Source organism: Rhinolophus ferrumequinum, chromosome 19 (genome assembly GCF_004115265.2).
Source record: "Rhinolophus ferrumequinum isolate MPI-CBG mRhiFer1 chromosome 19, mRhiFer1_v1.p, whole genome shotgun sequence".
NCBI lineage: Eukaryota > Metazoa > Chordata > Mammalia > Chiroptera > Rhinolophidae > Rhinolophus > Rhinolophus ferrumequinum.
The window spans coordinates 20,435,329-20,458,916 of NC_046302.1; the positions used below are offsets into that span (position 1 = coordinate 20,435,329).

The following is a 23,588-nucleotide window of genomic DNA, read 5'->3' on the forward strand; positions in this document are numbered from 1 at the left end:
TGCATGAATTTTCCTAATTCAAGCCATACTCGTATGTGACACGGGGGGGTTGTTCTTCAGCACTAAATCTGAAGGCAGAATGCTGCATTTAGCTCTAAGTGGCCCTCCCTCCTAGCTACATAAACTTGAAGAAGTAGCTGACTCTCTACCCAGGCCCTACTCTCCTCATCTGTAAAATAAAGGAGAACAGATCAATTATATCAATCATATCAAACTGTGTTTTATGGAGGTGCCTTCACTTCATTCTGTCTTATGTACTGGCATCCACCTTACTCCCCAATAAAACCTTTGAAAATCACCAGACAGGATGCTCTACAATCTAAGATTGAGTCCATGATCTGGGGATTTTGAACAACTAATCCATAACACAAAGTAAAATAAAAATAAGTGAAGAAAATATTCAAAATTAAATCACTTCTATCACAAAGAAGAGATATTACTAAGGAGAATTAGTCACAAGCTTGCTTTGTAATTCAGTTGTTTAGAACCCAGAACAAATAAATCTCTCCCATAGAAACATGATTAGAAGTGACCTTACTTTCTCAAGTAAGCTCAAAGAGGCTTGGGTGTCCTGAATGTAGCAAATAATAAATAATAGCTACAGGAAGAGATTATGTCACTACAGGCTAGGATCCAGCCACCAGATGTAACACATCTCCAGCCTGGGACATTACGGGCTCCCTTCTACCAGAGGACAGACACCTTCCTGATCCTCTCAACTGCTGAGCAGAACTCCTGTGCTCTTGTCATTCTCATCACCACCTACTGCTTCCCATCAGGGCTTTTATGATCCAACACCCCATGCCACAAACCACTCTTACTTCACTTCTCTGTCCCTGAATTGAACACAAAATCCTTTCAAGATACTTTTCTGAAAATAAAGCATGGGAAGAGTATCTTATATAAACTGATGGGTTTATTCTTAACTCATTTGAGTCTCACAGCAACTCACAAAGGAGAGAGGGGTGGGGCGTCTACGTTAACAATCCTGTGTCACACAGGAGAAATGTGAGGCCTTGCAGTAAATTGACCAGAGTTATACTCCTACAGCAAGAAAATGGTGACTAATACTGGAGCCCAAACCTCAGGACTCCAAACAACAGCAGGTTTATACTCTACCATCTACGCTTTCTTCAGAGGCCTTCCATGCTCTCCCTGACTTTGTCATGAGTTGGATTATGTAAGGAATAACAAAGATCACACGGTATAATGGTGAACCTTTGAGCATCTGAAGAAAATAGCTTATCCACTTTTTCTTCTTTGGTGCTGGAGCCAAGGTGTTGAGAAGGAAAGAACAAGATAAAATATATTGAGCAGATAATGGAAAAATCCTCCAAGTATTGGGGGGTGGGGAGGAGAAAACTGGAGATGACAGAAGAAAAAAGTGGAGGAAGGAGGCAAGCCAATGAAGACAACACCCAAAGTATTAAGGGATAGAACAGAAGTGAGGTGTGAGGGAAAAAGAGGAAAAAGGTGAGCAGCAAGGTAGGAAAAGAAGGAGATAAATGCCAAGCAATGAAAAAAGGAAAGAGGTGGGTAAGAGAAAAAATATGTACGTAGTTAAGACCTTCCAAAAGTTTAGGTATTTTAAATATTGGGAGGGTAGTACTCTACATACATTAGCATTCCTCAGTCTGGAAAGATGCAGTCTGGGAAATACATTACTAAAGTCTGTTAAATAAAGTAAGCAGTGATATATTTACTAAATTACAAAATCTGAGAACTGAGAAATACACAATGTGAAATCTGAAAAATAACAAATTTTGAACAAATTATTCTCTTTTAAGAGACAAAGAATAAAAAAGTACAGACCCTAGGGAAAAATAAACTCAAAGAAAAATGATAGAAATAAAAATTAATTTAAAAGGAAAAGATGAAATAAAAAACTAAAGGTAGTTCTTCAAAAAAAATAATCAAATAGAGAAAGCCTTAAAGGGGCTGATTTTTAAAAGAGAAAAAATTTATTTGGAAATATCCAAATGAATATTAGGAAAAAGAAAATGGAAAAAATTAGGAAAAGGAATAATTACAGATTCAACATAAATTAAAAAGACAATAAAATATTATGAACATCTTTAAAATAATAAATTTCAAAGCTTAAATGCAAAGAATAAATTCCTAGAAATATAACTTGTCAAAACCAATCCAATAAGAAACAGAAAACTAAAATACTTCTATAACCATTAAATACATCTAACTAGTAATTTTTTAAAAACTCACAAAATAAGATGGTTTTATAAGCAAGTTCTACTAAATTTTCAAGGAACAGACCATTTCAATTTTATACAAGCTCTTCCAGAGAAGAGCAAAGAGGGAATACTCCTGGAACTCATTTTATGAGAGCAGGGTAACCTTGATCCTAAATCCTGATGAAGACAGAACAAAAAGAAATTACAAGCCAATCTCACTCATAAACAGATGATAAAATCCAAAAGTAACCAAATTTAGGAGTATGTTAAACATAATGCATCATGACCAAAATAGGCTTACTCCAGGTACATAATATGGTTTATTGCAAGAAAAAAAGTCTAAAAATATCATTTGCCACCTTAACCAAATTCTTAAAAGCCTTATGATTATCTTTCTTAATAGATGCAGAAAGAACATTTGATAAAAGTCAATCAATACCCCTCTCATGATAAACATTGAGAAGTTCAACAATATAAGAACGCAAGGGAACATCCTTAGTCTGATAAACGGTATTTGTGAAGTATCATTCTTGACAGTGAATCATTAGAAGTTAGAAGAATGCCTTTCTTAAAAATCAGAGATGAACACTGATTCTCACCATCTCAGCTTCTAATCAACAATGTCCTGAAACCCCTAGCCTGGTCACCACACTTTCATGAGAAGCCAGAAAAATAAATAACTAAGAGATATGAGGAATGAAAGAAAGGAACAAAACTGTAATTATTCGCAGACCGTGTTTCCCCAAAAATAAGACCTAGCCAGATAATTAGCTCTAATGTGTCTTTTGCAAAAATTAATGTAAGACCTGGTATTATAGTATAGCATAGGATAGTATAGTATAGTATAGTATAGTATAACTGGTCTTATAGTAAAATAAGACCGGGTCTTATATTAATTTTTGCTCCAAAAGACGCATTACAGCTGACTGTCCGGCTAGGTCTTATTTTCGGGGAAGCACGGGATTATGACTGTCTACAGAGATGGAATCACAGTCTAGCTTCATCATTTCTACTTTATCACGTCCCATTTACTCCTCCTCTCCTTGCTGCCATCTGGCTTCTTCCTGTGTCATGCTTCTAACACATCCCTCAAGGACTGCAATGACCACCTGGCTACCAAACCTAAGGGACACGTTTCCGCGGTTCTCTCACCTTCTTGAACCGCTGGCCTCCCCTCTTCTGTCTCTTCTCTTGCCTCTCTGGCTGCTTTTTCTCAGTGCTCGCCACTGGCTCCCTTTCTAAAAAGGTACGCAACCTTTTCATTTTCAACTCTTTCAAGCTATACTTCTCCTAGGTGATATTATTTACTCCTTCAGCCTCCATCACCATGTTTATTCAGGTGACTCTCAACACTAATGAGGCCCCACTTTTTACTGGACAAGTAAGGACAATCTTACTGGGATGTCATCATGCCCAAAGGGGAACTCTTCCTCCCCTATTCCCTTTATTACAGTGACTTATGCCCTAAACGTGGGAGTCATCTATGACTCCACCTTCTCCCTCATTCCTCATATTCAATCTATTATTATCAGCTCTTATTTATGTCCTTTTTTTAATCATTAAGGTAATAATTTCTTTTTTTTTCTTTTTTATTAGTTTCAGGTTAAAGAGTTTGAATCTTAATTTGGGCAGTTAAAATCACTGAAAGATTTTAATCATGGGAGAGATTTAATCAGCTTTGCTCCTTATGAGAAGGATTAGAGGACAGGCCTTGAAAGCAGGGCCACCATGTAGGGATTCAAGAGAGATAATCATACCGACATGTCATTTATTTTTGAAGTCTCTCTCTGCTCTGTATTTTCCTTTCCTTTTCTACTGCCACCAACTTGGTTAAGATGCTGTTTATCTCTCTTGAATTCCTGTACCTGGTCTCCCTGCTTTCAAGGCCTGTCCTCTAATCCTTCTCATAAAGAGCAAATCTAATTAAATCTCTTCCCGATTAAATCTTTCAGTGCTTCTAACTGCCCAAATTAAGATTCAAACTCTTCAGACGTATTTTACAATGTCTTTCAAGAAGACCCTGCTTCTACTCATCTAGCCTTGATTTCCCCCCTCTGTTCCAGTCTTAACGAACTATTTGCTAGAATTCGTCCTTTCTGTTCCCTCTGGATATGGTGTGCCTTTTCTAAGAAGCTTTTTAGTCATTTGGCTCCTATAGTAAACTCTTAAGTTTTATGATGACAGACTGACATAGCAGTATCTGACACGATAAACATTCTGTAAATACTTATTGAATTGAGAAAAAATTTTTACACAAATATTACATAAAGTATACTATACGAAATACTATATAAAGGAATAGATATCAAGTCTATGGTGGAATCATAAAAATGTATGAGTTATATCCTTAACATTCTGAAGTTAAAATGAGAGTAAAATTATATGTACCTATAACGCATTCAAAATTCATCATACAGGGTTTAAGTCAGGCACTGCACTCTCTAATAGGAATACGGTAGGGGAACAAGATAAACAATTGCATGCAGGCTACAGTCTTGGTATCATTCTGAGATACAAAAACTTATCAGGATAGATCTTGGATCCTATCAAGCATAATAAGCCACACACACACACACACTCTCTCTCACTCTCTCTGTCTCTCTCTTTTCATGTTACTAATTAAAACCTTATGTAATTTTGTTCAAAACTCCACAAGTTATCAACATGAAAACCGTCTTCATTTTACATAAACTTCATCTTTATGTTTAACTTAAGTCCTAAGTGCTTCCAAAATTAATTTATAGCAGTGTGTTTCTGGATTACATGTGCAACAAGCTAAAAATTAGGACTATATGTTCAATAATGTAGACCAAGTAAAAATTCTAAATTTCTAATTTTTAAAGTAATTAAAGTTTTCTTTTAATCCTCATGGAGCTGATGAACACAATTATGTACATGAATGCCAGAAATACTAACGATACGTTTATAAGAGCTGTCTAAATGGCAAATGTCATAAATTGTACATAGAGCACAGTATAGTGTTGCATAATCATGTTATCAATGATTTTGTGGACAATATTTAAAAAGTACTTGAACTATATATGCTACCTTGAATGTTAGTAGATGCATTTGCTTTTAATATGGAACATCTTAATAAGCTTTTTAATTTTCCCTAATTCTGCAGGTGCACAACTGAGAGCAGAGAGATGTGGGTCACTTTCTCCATCAATGAAATTCCCCAAAATTAACCTTTAAAGAGCTTCTAAAGACGGGAGACTAGAGTCCTGCAATTATATTCACAAAGATACAAATTCCTTTAAGATCCCAGAGTCTAGTAAACGCACCTAGTACTGGGACAAAGGCTGAAACAGCTTTCTGGTCTTCATGTTCAGATTAAATATCCACTCAATCTAAACAGCTACCTTGCCAAAGTCATCAGCTTCAGGACTGAAATCAAACATTACTTGGATCAGAGATTAACTCTGGTGAGTCCTCAAACTGAAAAGAAAATGTACATTTAGATTCCCAAATTCTAGCCTACACATTACTCCACCAACACGCATTTTAAGCATTTTTCTCTTTGAAAAAGATTCCTGCTAAGCAATGCTATGTCTTCAAAATGAAATGCTTTCATTCTGTCTTTGAACCTAATTCAAATTAAGAAACTTTTAAAAGCTTTCCTAACTCAAAACTGTGCTAAGCTCTTCCCTGGTATCTTCCCCTCCCTCCAAATTCAGAAAAACACCAGCACAACAGAAAACACAAAACAACTAGCCACATGCCTGAACGCTAGGGAACGTGATTCTCCTCTGGTTTAGGCTACAAAGAAAGCCTATGAGTAATCAAAAATCCTTAACCAAAACAAAGTTGAAAGCCACCTCCCCACTCCCCAACCCCAGTGTAACTGCCCTTTCTCTCTTCCATCCACTCATGCATTTTCCCTCGTTTTCTTGGAATTTTAGTTCCAAGAAACAGCGGATGGTTAAGCTCCTCTCAATGTCAGTCAGGGCAGAGACATGCAAAAAAAATCACTAACTTGGAAGGTTATTTAGGACAATAATGTCTTTCACTGCCTTACTCCTCCCACTCCGGCCCCACTTGACCTACTACCAATATTTAGCTTTAAAAAATATTAGTCTACGGGCTTTTCTCCCAGGGGCTCTTCCTGCGGGAACCCGATGCAAACGTAGAGCGGGCAGGAAGACCCCAGAGCCGGGTAGGGTCTCCCAGCTTTCCGTACCCCTCCCCACACGCCCGCGGCTGCAGTCCGCTCTGCACACACCCGTCCAACTATTCTTGGATCTACTCACATCCCTCGATCTCGTCTGGCTGCCTTGCCCTCTTCACTCCCCAAGGTCCTCTGTTGTCCCAAGGCTGATCCAGTAAAGCCCCCAGCAGGCACACACACCCAACCCACCTGAGCCAAATCTGGGGATCCCAGCTCGCGCTCCACCCTGCGCTTCTCCGCCAGCTCCAGCACAAATGCGCTCGGCCTGTTCCTCCACCTCCCCTCCAGCCGAGCCAGGAGGCGCGACCCAGGGCGGCACCACAAGGTCTCCCTAAGTCACCTCTGCGCCGCGCGGCCCGCCCCTGGCTCCAGCGAGGTCGAGCAGAGGCGCGGCCCGCCCGCCCGCGGCCCAGAACTCCCGGGCCCCCAGAGGTCCCCGCTGTGCTTCTCGGCCACAGAGCCGCCCTCCAGGGCTCGCTGGGGACAGTGCGTGCAAGCGGCACAGGGATGGCGGGCAGCTGGCGGCTTGCGGTACTGCTGTCGTCTCGTCCAGTCCCTCCTTCTACGCCCTCCCCTCTGCGTCGCCTAGAGGCGCAGGTAGGAACCTGCTAGGGGGCGGCGAGAGCCTGCACTCTGCCTCTTAGAGCAAGATACAGGACTGCTGGCCCGGAATTTTCGGGGAAGGAAGTCAGGAAACTGCCACTCATGCTCTGCGTGCATCCCGCGGAGGCGCCTGCAAGGTCCTAGAGTGGGCTGTGTGCGCAAGCCCTCTGCTGGAGATGACTGCCCTGGCAACTTTTAAATGGCCAGCACGCCCCTGGGGAAAAGCAAAGAAATCCTCTTCTGGAGTCTTCCATGTCGAAGATAACTGACACTCAGGCTTACACTGAAGTGTTAATGTTTCCTATTCCAAACAAAGACTGAGCTGGTCTTCACATATTTATTTTTTATATACTTCCTGGGCTACCATTTGAACAATTAGGAAAAACAACGATATTAATCCTACTAATGTGAAACCTACTTATAGGAAATAGATGGTTTCTGATTCCAGCCAGGCTTGAAGGGCCCAAAGGACAGGAAAACCGACCACATAAATACTACACTTGAGTGGGACGTTCACGCTAATGAAAATCCTGGTTACCGATGAGGCTGGCGGTGGGGGGAGGTCAGACTTTTTGTTCCAACAGTAGTTTTAAACCTTTCTAACATGCATAAATCTGTCCTCAAACTTTAAGGAACAGACTAATACTGAACAAAATTGATTATTTCTTTGACAAGATCCTAGAGTAATCTCACCTTTCCAACAGTGGTGGCTGTATTTGCACTACAGATGTAGAATGTGTAGAAGTTAATATAATACAATGTCATACTCAGAAAATGTGGAATTAATGTCAGTGATGCTTCATGGTGTCTTTGAAAAGCCAGTTTGCTTTCTTTCTTTTTTTTATTCTAAATTGATAACTAAATAGTATTATATTTCAAAAATTCTTATTTTGGCAGTACAAGGAGTCCTTGCTACAGAATCTTTCTCCCAAGGCCCTGAAAATTAGAGAATGAATTCAGTTTACAAAGTAGTACTAGGAAGCAAAAACAAAACACTGAACAGCATAGGCTACTTTGTTTTAGAAGGCAATTTAAAGGTCACCTAAAATGTGCCAGGCTCATTTGTATTCTGGAAATGGAATTCCTGAACATATTAATTTGTTCAAAGTCAAGAAAGCAGACTTTAGATCTTGATTGGTCTGACCCAAAAGCTTCTATTCTTTCCTTTGTACAATCATTATTCATTTATCCAAATATTTATTAACTGTCTACTACATGCCAAGTACCATGCTAGACACAGATCTTACAAAAATAACTAAGATACTGTTGCTTACTTAAGGAGCTCCAGTTCAGTAACTATACAGGCAAGTAAATATATAATGATACAATGTGGTACGTGCTATAATAGCAAGGAACTCATGGACTTGGAGGGACATTTAACCAATTTTGAAAGGTAGCACCTGAGATTAGGAAACGGTGGCAGTAATCCAGCAGAGCCATCCTGAGAACTCTATCTAGCAGAGTGGCAATGGGGAATTTGTGTGTTAGGTGGGGAGAGAGAGTAAAGAGAGATACACAACTGAGACACAGGAAATAAACATGACAGAACTTAATTAAAGGTGGGGATGAGACAGAAGGATAAACCAAAGATAGCTCTCATATTTCTGGCTTGAGTTACTGAATAGGTGGTAACTCTGAGTTGTACTGATGACTCAGTTTTAGACACATTGGTTTTGAAATGCCTCTGATATAACCATATGTAAATAAATGATCGAAAGGCAGCTGGACATACTGGTTCATAGCTCAGGAGAGATCTAAGGTGGAGATATCTGAGTCATCATGGATTTCTGGTTGGAGTGGGTGAAATCATCCAGGGAGAATGCTGGGAGAGAAGGCCACCCACAGAAAGCTAGGGAACACTAACATTCAAGGCTCAGGCAGAAGAAAAGATGCTTTAGAAGAAAACTCAGAAGGAGCTGCTATAAAGGAAAGAAAAGCCCCTAAGAGATAGGCACCATGAAAATCACAGAGAAGAATTCCAACAAGCAAGCAGGAGTCAACTGCCAGTTCCTTCCAAGGACAAGATAATTAAAGGGTGTCCTCTGATTCATAAATAAGGAGATATTGGTAAGAGTGGTTTCAGTGGGCCAGTTGAGGAATAAAGAAGTAGAAACAAAATAGAAACAAAGTATCACATTTTCAAAAATGGAACTGGAAAGGGAAATAAAATAGGGAGATAGAATCTGTAAGAGAGTATAGACTTCAAAAAAAGAGAGACACTGATTTTGAAGCAGGATGGAAGGAGACAGATGCCTCCAATGAAAGAAGAGAAAGATAAAAATTGGAGTTAGGGAGTGGTAGGGAGCTGATAGCATGTATTAATACAATGACTATCTAATGTTTAACAAAGAATTTTGCTAAGAGTAGAGGGAAGCTAAGAAACTGTAGAGATGAGAAACAGAGAGGTAAAAGCCTGAAAGATATAAACATCAGGAAATGAAAAAGAGACTAGGGACACAAAATGATTAAAGGACTCTGAACAGCACAGGAAGCTAAATGAATATTAGAGACAACAATGTTCTAGAGTTACAAGCCTACAGGAGGGTATGGTTTCTCTCCAAAGGCATCAGCATCTGGTCCAGAGCAGCAGTACCTTTAGGTTGGCTCCAATTTAGAGTCTGACCCTTTCCATTACATCACAAACTTAGCATCATTACCATCCCAATCACATATTTGGGTTACAGCTCTTTAGCAGTTAGGAGATTTAACAGGGAAGTATAAATATTTGATAAGTAAGCTTACACTGAATTTGAATAGGCAAGTTCCCACCATGGAAAAACAGGTTTGTCGAATATCAAGAGGAGCTTGATAATACACACACAACAAGAAGGGCACCAATGATGGCTTCTGTGTGACATTTTAACCACTCTGGTACTACCCTCTATGAGGAAAACTACAGAAACAAAACTAATTCACGAGACTAGTTACCAGCCTTTTGATTGAACTTTCAAACAAGGTTAAAGAAAAATCACAGCATTTACATTCTGTTACAGTTTGTCTCCCAAGTATATCACCCTAAAAATATTTAATAACTTTCCCTGTACTACATCAATCACAAACGTTACAGCTTATTTTATTGCAGTTTGTTTTCAACATAAGTGGTGTTCTTTACAAGTACAATACACCTACATAATGCCTCATTTTTGTATAGGGCATGTGGAAACCTCAAGCATCTGGATCAGAGCACTCCCAAATAAACAAAGAACATCCACGTACCACAGAAATTGAAGGCCCCAAATCTAGGCAATAAGGCCTGTGCTCACTGTAAACCCCTAAGTTTCTCACACAGAGCCAGATTTCTCTTACTGTAGACATAATTTTACCAACTTCGGTTATTTGGTTTTCATTTCAATAAACAGGAGATTTAAAGAGTAAATCAAAAATATTTCACTGCTAGAGACAGGCACACAGTTGATCTAAAAATCAGAGAGAATTTTTAAAAATACATATGGTGCCATAAAGAACATAATCAATAATAATATTGTAATAACTTTGCATAGTGACGGATGGTCATTAGACTTATCAAGATGATCACACCGTAAAGTATATATTAGGTTGGTGCAAAAATAAATGCGGTTTAAAAGGTTAAAAATAATTGCAAAAACACAATTACTTTTGCACCAACCTAATAAGTGTCAATGAATGTTATATACCTGAAGCTAATATACCATATTTTGCCGTGTGTAATGCGCTTCCAAGTATAATGTGCACCCACATTTTTGGCTCAAACTTTCAGGGGAAAACATCTTTCGTTTTAATTTTTTAATTCAAATTTTTATTTGTTTACATTTAAGTACTTGTTTTTTGTACTATAAAGGAATTTCAGCGTTTATTTTTTAACATTATGGTATAAGAAATTTTATGTAACAAATAATTACAAAACATAAGAACAGATAGATACAGATAGGTAGAAGAAATTTTATGTACTGGTAACAAATTTACGATATTTACCCATCATAGAAAGCCAAGAACTCTTTGACCTTGCATGTTCATTGTAAGTTCAAGAAAACCTATTATATTTCAGGATATTATTTTGTATATGGATATTGTTATTGATTTCTAGAGTTACACTTTTAACTCATAAGCATAAATAAAAGAATTAAAAACATTTGTATAGATATGAAATTAGTACTACCCATATATAATGTGCATCCTTATTTTTCCCTCACAAATTTGAGCAAAAAAGCGCACATTATACATGGCAAAATATGGTAATATTGTATGTCAACTATACTTTAATAAAACTTTTAAAAGGAAATCACAATAGTAGTTATGAGATAGTTTGAACTCAATAATAATAAAAATTTGGCGTATCAAAAAAAAACCATAAGGAACAAAAGAGAATTCAAAAAGCATTAGCAGGACTGGTCCATTTCATCAAAAAACAATGCCACAAACGTTATCCCCTAAAGGCACCTCTGTGTTAAGGCACAGAGTAATTACACTCAAGGACAATCCTAAGGCACCCAGAAAAGATACAATTAAGTTTTAAAAATTTAGCTTAAGAATAAATGTGTAACATTTAGAATAACTGTCATCATAAAAACAGTTTTGCTGCCCTGGGGGCTGGGATCTCTTACGTCTATTGGGTCCCTAACATTGTGCCAGGTACTATACAAGGTGTTTTGCCAATATGATCTCATTTACTCTTCAAAACACTGTTTTGATTGGTCATCATTTTGAAAAGGAGATTGTATTTAAAAACTGAGGCAAAGAGAGATTAAATAGCAGAGCCAAGAACCAGACGCAGGTCTAAGTGCATTTAAAGCTTATGACTGCTCTTTAATAAAATTTCCAGATGATAGAAATATAATTTATGATGCCAGATAAATAAGGCATTATAGTACATAATTATTCCACTTGGACCTCAATTAAACTATAAAATTCCTACACTATAATTTTTAGCCATTTGAAAAACTAACTTCAATGATGCCATTTAGCTTCCAAATATTTTTAAGGCTTTCTCATTGTCTATAATCTATTTCTCAGAAAATCCATGTTTTCTACCGAGAGTCTCACAGAGTTGACGTTTCACAGAATTACTGAAAGGGAATCTTAAAGACACTCTAAAAGTTTGAAGCAATAAATGCCATTTACTAAATGTATACTGTGTGCCACACAAAATGCTAATACATGCGCTATATACATATTACTCATCTATACATATTTGATTCCCACATGTGACTCTGAGGTGTCTCTATATTTTTTTGTTTTACAGAAACTCGTACCCAAGGTCCCACAATTGACATTTAAAAGAAGTCCACTAGACTTTGAGACTAGTGCTCCTATCAACTTTCTGTACGGGCCTCCCTTATCTAAACAAAGATATCCAGATTCAAAGAAGTTAAGTAGTCCATCATCACTTAAATACTAAGTAGTAAGGATGGAAACAACGCAATGATTCCATGAATACTCAAATTTGCTTTAGATACCACCACCTCCTCCCAAAAGGAGATAAATCCAATGTTAAAGACACAAAAGCTCCAAGATGCCATCAGAGGAAAAGAGGTCACAAGTGTTAGCATCCTACAACAGTATCTGTTGACTTTTACTCAGGGCTGACTATGTGTCAGGAACTATGCTAAGCATTTTGCTTATATTATCCTATTTAATCCTCATGACAAATTTAAAAGGTTAGTGTAAACTTTAGCCTAATAGTCTTGCACGTCTACCAGAGAGGTGAATACCTAGGCTACTTTTTAAGCAAACAGTTTAAAAATTAGTATAGGTTGGCTTCTCCAGAAATTAAATTACTTCTAATCTAGTGTTCACCTTAAAACTATACATCTCTTAAAAAAAAAAAAGTTATCGATTCATCCACCAGGTACCACATAAGAGATGTGAATGAAATTTGGTTTTACAATGTACTAAATACTACCTGAATCCCATGAAATTATAATTTGCAATGCTTTCATCCTATTTAGATGACTAAATCATCCCTAATTTAAATAAACTAGAATATGAAATCTGCAAACCACCAAAAACAGAAATGCTGAGAAGGGATGTTTTCAAACAATATTAGAAAAATGTTTAAGCAATTACGTATGTTTTCCTACTAATAGAATTCTGTTGAAAAACTTTTTGTAAGTTTGTTTTAAATGAATTCAGATTATTATTTACATATTCTCGAAATTAAATATATGGAATTTGTGGTTAACAAACACAACATTTAAAAATTTTTATATGAATTCACATGGCTTCCATTCTAGTCATGGCAAAATAAAATTTTAGATCTTTACATATGAGAGAAACATAATAAAACCATTTTCATCTATCTTGTTTTACCAAAACCTAATCTCTAACCAAATGGTGCATATAAATTGTAATGAGAATAAGAAATTTGGTGTCAATCTAAAAAGTTGATTGTACATATATGCAGAAATTAACAAAAGGGGAAGGAAAGCCTATCGCTACTTGGCTTACATTAAAATCATAAAAATGGGGGAAAAACATAAAACAAGAAAAATTCTAGTTCAGGCAACCCAAACACATCTTTACAACTTTTCAGTCCCTAGAAAAAGAATTACTGATGAATAAGTATACCACTCTTACTCACATTTAGAAAAGCCAATAGCAAATTTTTCAATCAGAGACAGCAAGGAAAAGAGAGCACAAAAAACATTTAACCCATCGAGCACAGTTTACATAGGTAAGTATAACAGCACTCTATTTTGTAAATAAAAGTATTATTTATTTTCATTAAAAAATATATGAAAATATTAATATTTTCATATATAAAAATATTTCATATAAAAATATTCTAGAAACCTGTGGTTTCTAGAATATTTTCACAACTCTCTTGCTGAAATGTTCCAACAACCCTGAGTGGAACAACTTTAAAACATACTTGTTAAATATGGCTATACAAATCAATTAGATGATATGAACGGAAGTTATTTCAGAATCATCCTGCTTAATCAAGAATAAATAAGTTCTAAATTTTGGTGAAGAATGAAGCTTTCATTTCCTTTGTTAAGACTATTTTCTCCTACCTTTGGACTTTTTGAAAGCAGTGACTTATTGGATGATCCAGTATGTGACACTCAAACAATAGTTAAAAAATTCAATTCCGCACTACCTACCCCTTCTTGTTTAGTGAAGAGATTAAGGCAATCACTCAAAGCTACACAAGTTTCTCTAGAAGCTTCAGAGACAACTTCAACTTTCTGAAGAAATGACGGAAGCATCTCTATAAATAAAAAAAAGTAAATCAGATGAGTGGGATTTTAAGTAATCAAAGTAAACTAAGACAATACACATATTTTTATTTCTACTAACTTCATGTTTCCTTCCAGCTGTCTTAAACAAAGCATACAATATGTTCCTTGGGCATCATCATTAAGCACCTACTATATGCAGGGCACATAAATTGGTACAGAAAAAGAAAGGATGAAGCCCTGTCCTATAAAGGCATATATCCTACAAGGAGAATAAAGTTTATAAATAATAATATAATGTTTAAGAAAAGCAACTTGCAACAAGGACTGATAGCACTAATTATAAAATATTAACACTTCCTTTAGTGATATTCTATGCTAGATAAGCAAAGTGCTAAAAAGAGACAAAAATAATTCTGTAATTGACATGATGGCTAACATATCTGAAGGTGGCATTAACTCAACTTTCTCTAGTTCTTATTTGGATAAATGTTCGGCATAAATAGGTCTTTTCACTGTCAAAAATGTGCCCCTGTGGAGTTTCAGTATCTCTTAATATATGTTTAACTCAGGAGCAAAGAAATGGTACTACAGTTGGCCCTTCTTATCCACAGGTTCCACATCCAAGGATTCAACCAATTGCAGATGGAAAATATTCAGGAAAAAAATGTTACGTTGTTGCTGACGTGTACTAGTTAAGCCTATGATGGTTGCCTCTGTACTGAACATGTACAGACTATTTTTCTTGTCATTATTCCCTAAACAATACAGTATTTGTATTATTTGTATCAATACTTGTATTATTCCCTAAACAATACAATTATTTACATAGCATTTACATTGTATTAGTGTAAGTAATCTAGAAATGATTTAAAGTATACAAAAAGGTGCGCGTAGGTTATATGCAAATACTATGCCATTTTATATAAGGGACTTGAGCATCTGCAGATTTTGGTATCCTTGGGGTTCCTGGAACCAGGCCCCACAGATACTGAGAGGATACTGTATCAGTATCTTCTCAAGTCCCCTAAAGAAAATCTTAATCCATTACAAAAAACAATACAAAACAAAACAAAGAATGCTGGCAAGAGAAAGCTGCAAAATGCACACACATCACTTAAAAACAAGGGAAATATCATATCCTGTCCAGATTAATTCGAGAGAAATGCACTTAGTTGAAAAAGTTTTGGACTTTATGTTAGTTATACATCAAGATCCTTTAAGTCTTTCCCTTCCATCAAATACAAATCATAACATTCAGAAAGGTTTTCACACAAAAATAACTTAAAAGGAGAAAGACAAATTGGTAGCATCCCTTGTATTTCAAATAACCCTGATTTATTTAAAACAGTCTTAAAACACAGTAAACATGGTAAATAAACAAAAGCAATCAAGTAAATCCAAATGCCAGCAATTTGCAATTTGGCCATAAAATAGTGGGTCCACCAAGAAACAAAAATTTTCAAATAAGAAATAGAAAGGAGGGGATGGCCGGTTAGCTCAGTTGGTTAGAGCACCAAGGTTGCCAGTTCGACCTCCACATGGGCCACCGTGAGCTGTACCCTCCTTAAAAAAAAAAGAAATAGAAAGGAAAATGAAATCTACCAAGAATACATAACAAATTATTCTTGGTTTTGGTTTCTAGGTGATAAAATTATGATTTTTTTTTAATTTTTAAAATTTTCCATATAAATGTGAATTTTTATACCAAGATAAATCCTTTTCCTGGAAAAATTATTCCTCAAAACTCCTAAGGCAGAAGGGGGCAACGAAAGGAAAAGGTCAGAGTGAATGAAGGTATAAAACAACCTTTCATTAATAATAGCTGGATATAAAGACCAACTGACAGTTTATCATATTTTTCATCTTATGGTACAATTTCTTAGTGTTAGCTACTCTTAATAATATCCAAATGACTGAAAATTACTATAATCTAAAATAAATTTGACTTAAACATACCTTATTTTTCATTTTGAATCTTTAAAACACATGTGAAGATTTATTCTGTACTTAGTTGCTAAACTGCAAATGAGAATACCGTATGCTACATGCCATATGACTTAAATAGTACCTCAACAGATGTCTCATGCAGAGCTGCGGGCTGCGTACTAAAAGGAAAAGCACAGGAAAAAAACAGACACAGCCTCTGCCTTCCATAAATGTTCTCGGTAATCTAGTAATTTTCCACTTTCATGGTACAAATGATAGGAAGATGGAAGCATCGTCACTCACGGATGTACTGCTTTTATTACATACCATCACATGCTTAACCATCTCCAATGTTATCTACGTTTTAGATATTTCACACTTTAGCTACACAATGATCAGCAGAAAACAAACATTAAATAGCCAAATACATGTTTAGGAACACTGACAAGTTTTTAAACAAAAGTGATTCTACAAGCTCTCAAAAGACATTTCAAGAAATATTTAGTAAGAAAAGTTTTTATAAGAATCCATTATTGAGCGAGTGCCAAATTCTTTTGTCCAAAAGAGAGTCAAAAGTTACCTAATCTCTCTGATAATCTAGTGTTTAAACAAGTTGTTGGAATTAGGATTCACTTGCTTAGTAGCACGGTGTAAGACCTGAAGGACTTAGGCAGACACTCCAGCGCAGGGCATCGAGGCCAGGCGGGTCACACTGGCATGCTTCTTATATAATGATGTTTGCATACGGTTATATAAAAAGAAAGAAAACGGCTAAGCTTCTAGAAAAGTTCCCAACTGGGAACCACTGCAAATATGTCTTAGCCAATGAATATTTAGAGACTAAGCTGTAATGAATAAATGTAAAATGGCCAGTATGTTACCTTAATTGGTCTACCACATAAATTGGACACTTAATTTTGGGGAAAATGTTCCTTTTTATACCAAAATTATTTTTGAACTCAGGAAAGATGGTAGATCATATGTGACAAGCTTATCTTTAGAGGCATGTATAAAAAGCTCACAATCTGTCATTTTCATGATACACTGTACAATTTTTGGGGTAAGATTTAAAACTACTAAGGAAATACTTGCTTCTTGTTAACAAACTAAACCCTAACACAGATGACCTCTATTGTTCTCCTAATATAGAAAATGTCCACATTCCTTAGACTAACACTTGAGACACTCCATAAACTGAGTCAGTCTCAGCCAGACTGTTTTCCTGGGAATATTTGTTTTCCTCGAAATATTCTTCTATTTTACTGCCTCCAAACCTTTGTTTAAGATGTTTTCTCTTCCCTGAATATTGGAAATAATAATTATTCGCTTTCACAAGTTTCCCCATATAACCACATCTAACTGCATACTGGAACATTCCATGGAGGGAAATGGAGGAATCTGAAACTGAAAGCAGTGTGGCCAGACAAGAAGTTTTTGCTATAACTTACAGGAACATAGCTGTAGCCTATCTTCGCGCATTCATAGGGAAATACAGAGACGCTAACAGTGTAGAGAGAGAATACATATGGTAGAGCAAGAATTTAAGATGACTCCAAGGTCTGGGCTTTGGACATTGTGTGAATCAGCAATACAGTCTTTGAGATGAAGAACACAAGAAAGAACATCAGGGCAAGAAAAGAGAAGGAAAAAGTTGACGGGAAAAAAAAAGAGGATTTCTTCGTTATGAGTTGGAAACGTCTGCTCCACATCAATCCCAGCGTACCCTTTAACTTCTGAATAGGAGCCCATGAGGATTTGAACAACACCTCAACTACCGGATCCAAGCTAATATTATTGTCCTCAACAAATTCTACCTTTCACTGTCCATCAAGGTTTAAATCTATAAACTTTTCTAGTTCATAGATCAAATGTTTAGGGGTAAATATCAAATTTTTTGTTTATTCCAGACTCTGTTGGACAAGAGCAGAGTGGAGCAGGCTGCCTAGAGTCAAACCCTGACTTAGGTTTCCACTAGCCATGTGACATTAAGCACATTACCTAAACTCTCTGTGCCTCAGTTAGCTTATCTGTAAAATGGACATAATAGTTGTACGAACTACATAGGTAGTTATAAGGAATAAATGAGTTAATATATGTAAAGTATATAGAACACGCAAAAAGGTTGTATATTTTTGCTGTTATTCTAGATAATACAATTTGTGAATTTCTGATATGTTTTACATTAGAAAGAAAATGGGACACTTGTGGTACCTGGCAAACTAAGTTGATGGGGAACCATCCTTCAACCCCAACCCATAAAGATGTGAAATAACATAACATATAGCGGAGTTTGAAAGAACAAAGTCCCCAATCAGCTAGAAATCAAAAGAAAAATCAAAGCTGATAAAACAGGCACATGCCAGTGAAGCCAAGGTGTGGAAGTCCAAGGACAGAGGTGGAGGTCAGCTAGGGGACCGAGAGCTGAGCTTTCACACCCACCCGAGGGGAGGAGACGTGGTTCTGGTCGCACAAAGCAAAGGGTTAAGGCCTGTGTAGGGCTAGACCCCCAGTGAAACCAAGAATGGAAAAACTGCCCTTAGGCTCAGGGAAGAAGTGAAGGATGGCATTTTTCTGCCGGTTGCTCTGGGTTGGAATCATGAGAAATAGGAGGTCCTAGCTTGTGCCACACCTAAGTATGAAATCCAATTTTCAAACTATTAGCCCAGAACCAGAAAAACCTTTATACAGCCTCGACAGAAACAGAACAAAGCTACTGTGTAGGGACACTTCCATCATCTAGAAGACAGAAAAAAAACAAGTCTCCCTGAAGATGAGCTCTCAATATAAATTATAATCCACTGTGAGACAAACGATCCGTCCCCAGGGACATTCAGCAGACAAAACAGAATTAGCTCCACAACTACTTGAAACATGAAAACATTCTGAAAAAGGCTTTACATTTATGTTTTAAATATGTGAGATAAAATTAGAAACATGTTACATGCAATAACATGTCCCTATAGAAAAAGTTAAAACTTTAAAAAACCACCACCTAGAATTATAAAATATAGTCACAAAAATTAAAAAGTCCAAGCATTAAACAGAAAAATAGATCCAATTGAGAAATAAATTCAAATTAGAAAATAAATCTCAGTAACTACTCAGAATGAAACACAGGAAAATAGAAATGGAATGAAAAACTAAGGGGTGGAAGGTAAAATGAGAAGTTTCGACACATGTCTATAAAGAGTTCTGGCAGAAGAGAACAGAAAGAATGAAGCAGCAAAATTTGAAGAGACAATAAGAACCTTCCTAGATTGAAGAGAGGTAATGAGTGAGTCTTTGAATTAAAAACAGAGTCCCAGGCAGCATATATACATAACAACAAAAGTCAAACCTAATGACAGAATAAAACTGTAGAACACCAAAGTGAAGATCTTTGAAGCAATGAGAGCATTAAAAAAAAAAAAGACACATTGCCTATCAAAAGAATCATCATTAGAATATCAGAAGCCAGAAGTTGGATTCACATCTTCAAAATGCTAATGATTGATAACTATAATCTAATTAGAGTGAAATAAAGATTTAGGTAAGACAGAGATTTTTACCACTCACAGACCCTCAGTGAAAGAATTACTCAAAGATTTACCTCAGTTAGTTAAAAACTGAATCCAGAAGAGAGGAGTAGGATACCAAACCCAATGGCATTAACTGAGGAACCCTAATATTGAAAGAATGCAGAACATTGCTCTACTGCTGGCTTCTTCCCCATTTGGTTTCTCTCCATAAAGTCTCGTTGACTTGTATTTACTTGCTTACTCTTCATATTTACTAATTTGACAGAACAAATTAGTACTTGTTTCTCCCCAAGTTCAAGAGGAAGAAGTTATAAATGTATAAGCTAAATAAGTTGGTCACTCATTTTTATCTACTCATTCATTAAAAACATACATACATATATGTGTGTGTGTTACTGTGTGTATGTGTGTGTGGTGTGTAATCCCACGTGCCCATATGTCCATGCACGGTTAAGATGCGTAAGATAATCAGCAAATAAAACAGACAAAAATTCCTGCCCTCATGGTTCACATTCTAATACAACAGGCAGACAATTAGCTACCTGTACACACATATATAGGAAGTTTAACTGATAAACAAAAAAACAAAGCAAGGTAGAAGGTAGGGGACAGCAAGTGTTGAGAGGAGTTGCAAGCGTAGATAGGATGAAGTATCAGAAACGTCCTGGGAGGGAAGAGTGGGCAAACTCGAAAGGGACCTGAAAAGAATTTTAAAAAGAGATTACTCACAAAGGAGAGGAGGGTTAGTGAACTAAGGACACTGGCATGCAGGACAGTTATGCTGGAACAGAAGAGCAAAGGGAGGGAACACTGTTGCTAAGCACAGCAGGAGCTGGCGTTATTGGAATGGGGCCACGGGCCAGGCAGAGGAACCCTCAGCACTGTAAGACCACAACCCAGCTAGAGGGATTGAGATATCCCAACCTAAATGTCCTCCAACCCCTCCACCAATCTCCTGACAGGAGCTCCCATTGGCTGAATGCCATCAGAAGTCCAAGGGCAAGGAGGCCTGTAGGGATCCAAGGCCTAAGGCACCACACAGGGCTAAAAATAGATGTGCAAGAGCCAACCGGTGCTGGCGGGAGGAGAAAATCCGAGGTTCTGTTTGGGTTAATACCTGGGGCGGTAAGGATATGAGTGAGTAGCCTAGAGAAAAGCCTGGTAGGCAGAGGAGCCAGCATAGGACAGGCCTGAGGCAGGAGTCAGCTCAGCTCTTCCAGGGACAGCAAGAAGGCCAGTGAGGCTGGAGAGGAGCAAGCAAGGGGACGTAGGAGATGAGGACAGAAAGGAAATGGGGACTAGCAGGTTTGTGAGTCATTGAAAGGACTTCATCTTTCATTCTAAGTGAGACGACCTGAAAGCTAATGGATGTTTTGAGTAAAGGACATCATACACTGATGTTTTAGAAGGGTCCCTGGGCAGGGACTCTAGGGCCGAGGATGGAATCTGAGGGCCCAGATCAGGAGGCTGTTTTAATAGTCTATGTGGGAGACGATGGTGGCAACAGTGAAGGTGCAGGATGTTTGCCGGAAGCCTAAGACTTTGATGGGAGAATTTTAAGTGGGTTGAATAAGAGTGCTTTTCCCTTAAGATTTGTATTCTTTTAGATAACTGAAATGCTGCGACTTTTTAAACCAGGGATTCAGTTATGTACATCTAGTAACATTCAATAAAGTGTATGCATTAAAGATGGCATGTAAAGTAACATATCTTTTCTGGAAAGTAATTTACCAGTATGTATCAACAGGCTCAAAAATCTTAAGACGCTTTCACCCACTAATCCCATTTCCAAAAATCCTTCAGTAATAAAGTAATGTGATCAAATATAAATGCACAATACAATATTATTTATAATAGTCAAAAACTGGCTACTACTACTTAATGGTATATTTAGGGTTCTATGGAAGAACAGCTTGACTACCTGGCCTTCAGGAAGTCTTCCGAAAGTTTTATTAGTTTGGGTGACTTCATTTGTTTCTGCAACTAGGCTTTTGGTAAAGATAAAACAGGAGAGATTTCAATATTGCACTCTTTGAACTTTGAATGATGTATTGCCAATGCCAGATACATAAATTTTGGCATTCATCCAGAGAGAAATTATGTTTAAGGTCCATTCATGAAACTGAAAGTGGTATCACAGCAGAGGGACATTTCAGACCTAAGGCACAGTGTTTGGTCAAAAGTGTTTACAGGGGTCATAGAAGAGAATAATTATAAATAAAGCTGAAAAATCAGGGCTAAATGCCAAAAGTCCCTAAATGCCATAATAAAGAGCATTTTATTCTATAGTTTCAAAGACCCATAAAAGATTTTTTCAACAGAAAAAAAAAATTATCAATAAAGTATCTTTCTAAAATAAATCTGGCAAGCAATAATGCAGTATTACACATATTTTAAGTTGGAAGCATTCCTGAAAGTCTTCTCATTCAATTCCCTTTAAGGACAGAATTCATGGGGGCGGAGAGGGGGGTCTCCCAGAAAGAAGAATAAAGGGCAGGCTTCTGCAGTAATCGGGATTGGAGGTGGTACAAAGTAAACTATAATGGTAGAAGTTCAAACAACAAGGAAGGGAATTGAGTCCTAAAGTTCATAAAATTTTGTGCTAAATTTTCAGACAACGAACAATTTCAAGCACAAGATCTGGATTCTGTCCATAGACATTTTAGTTTCTCATCTTGAGACATCACTGACAAAATGTGTAGACAGTCTGGAGCAGGATGTGTATCTATCAGCTTCCTTTAATAAAACACATGGTGCGAGATGATTCTGTACAATCTCTTGGCATTAAGAGCAACCTTCAATGCTCCAATTCCATTCATGAAATCATCTTAATCCTATTTACTTACTATTTATGTAAGATGTTGTTTTATTTATCTACACCAATCTTTCAGAAAATAATGTTTATAATTGTTTATGTATAAGTCCATTGAATTTTATTGCAGATTTATGAAATAGGGTTGTCAGATCATAATCAAACATCACAAAGATCACAGATGGCACTGTCCAAAATGAAATCTCTCTTTTGTGGTACTGAATATTGTGCATCTCTCGAAGAGCACAAATGGGCATGCCATCATCACGGGTGACACAGCATAAAGATAATCTGAACCAGGAGATTTGACTCAAGGTTTAAAAAAAATCTTAATTTGGTTATATTAGGTAGGTTGCAGTTTAAAAGGTTAAAAATAATTGCAAAAAACACAATTACTTTTGCACCAACTTAATAAAATTTCTTTCTTTGATCCAGGTTAAAGGAATTAATCTTTATATTTCACCTCATTCTGGCCATTTTCTACGTCTTTTAAATGTTAGTATCTCTTCTTACTTTTGATGGTTCTTGGTAAAGATGGTGTTTTAAAACCTCATTAATGGTGTTAGTTGCATAACTATGAATATTTTTTTTTAAAAAAAGCATTGAATGGTATACTTTTCATGGGTGAATTTCAGATTATATGAATTATATCTAATAAATATGTTATTATTTTAAAAGTCCACTGAAGATGAACAGTACTAGGTAATACAATATTCCAGCCTGCAATTAATAATCAAAATGATTTAACTGCTATCCTTGTAAAAGCTATCACTGCTAATATAAATAATTGTTGAACTGAAGTAAAAGGACACCTAAGGTACATTTGGACCAATACAGAATATTTATGCTCAGGTACTCTAATATTAACATTTCTTCACATTCGTTGGGCACATATAAACTAAACCTAGAGTTCACTGAGGGCTACTAGTTCATTATTAAAATGGACAGTTAATAATAAATTCATAGACAACTAAACCAATTATATTTTAGTGGAGCTATTTATGAAAATATCAGAGATAAAGTCTATGAAACATGATAGTGTTTTAATTAACAAAGTAATTTTTTCTCAATATTTAATTTTCATATTGGGTTTTATATCAGATTGTATTTTGATTTTTGATGTATTTATAGTCAACACATGATAATTCATAAATAATGGACAGTGAAGACATAAAGAGTTTAACAGTAGGTTAATCATAGCTAGACAAGTTC

General features: G+C 36.6%; 1 protein-coding gene across 6 annotated transcripts in view; it reads right to left on the minus strand.

The window, feature by feature from the left end:
* OSBPL1A (oxysterol binding protein like 1A) overlaps window positions 1–23,588 on the minus strand; it is a 210,087-nt gene that overhangs the window by 105,446 nt on the left and 81,053 nt on the right. For 3 of the 6 annotated variants that reach the window (XM_033087172.1, XM_033087171.1, XM_033087170.1), the window contains one exon: window positions 14,043–14,149. The exons of 1 other annotated variant lie outside the window; for it this stretch is intronic. In XM_033087172.1, the coding sequence (XP_032943063.1) occupies window positions 14,043–14,149 (107 nt within the window). Of the gene's footprint in view, window positions 1–6,546; window positions 7,104–14,042; window positions 14,150–23,588 lie in introns of those variants that run through there. 2 more of the 6 variants (XM_033087174.1, XM_033087175.1) reach the window with 1 other exon arrangement.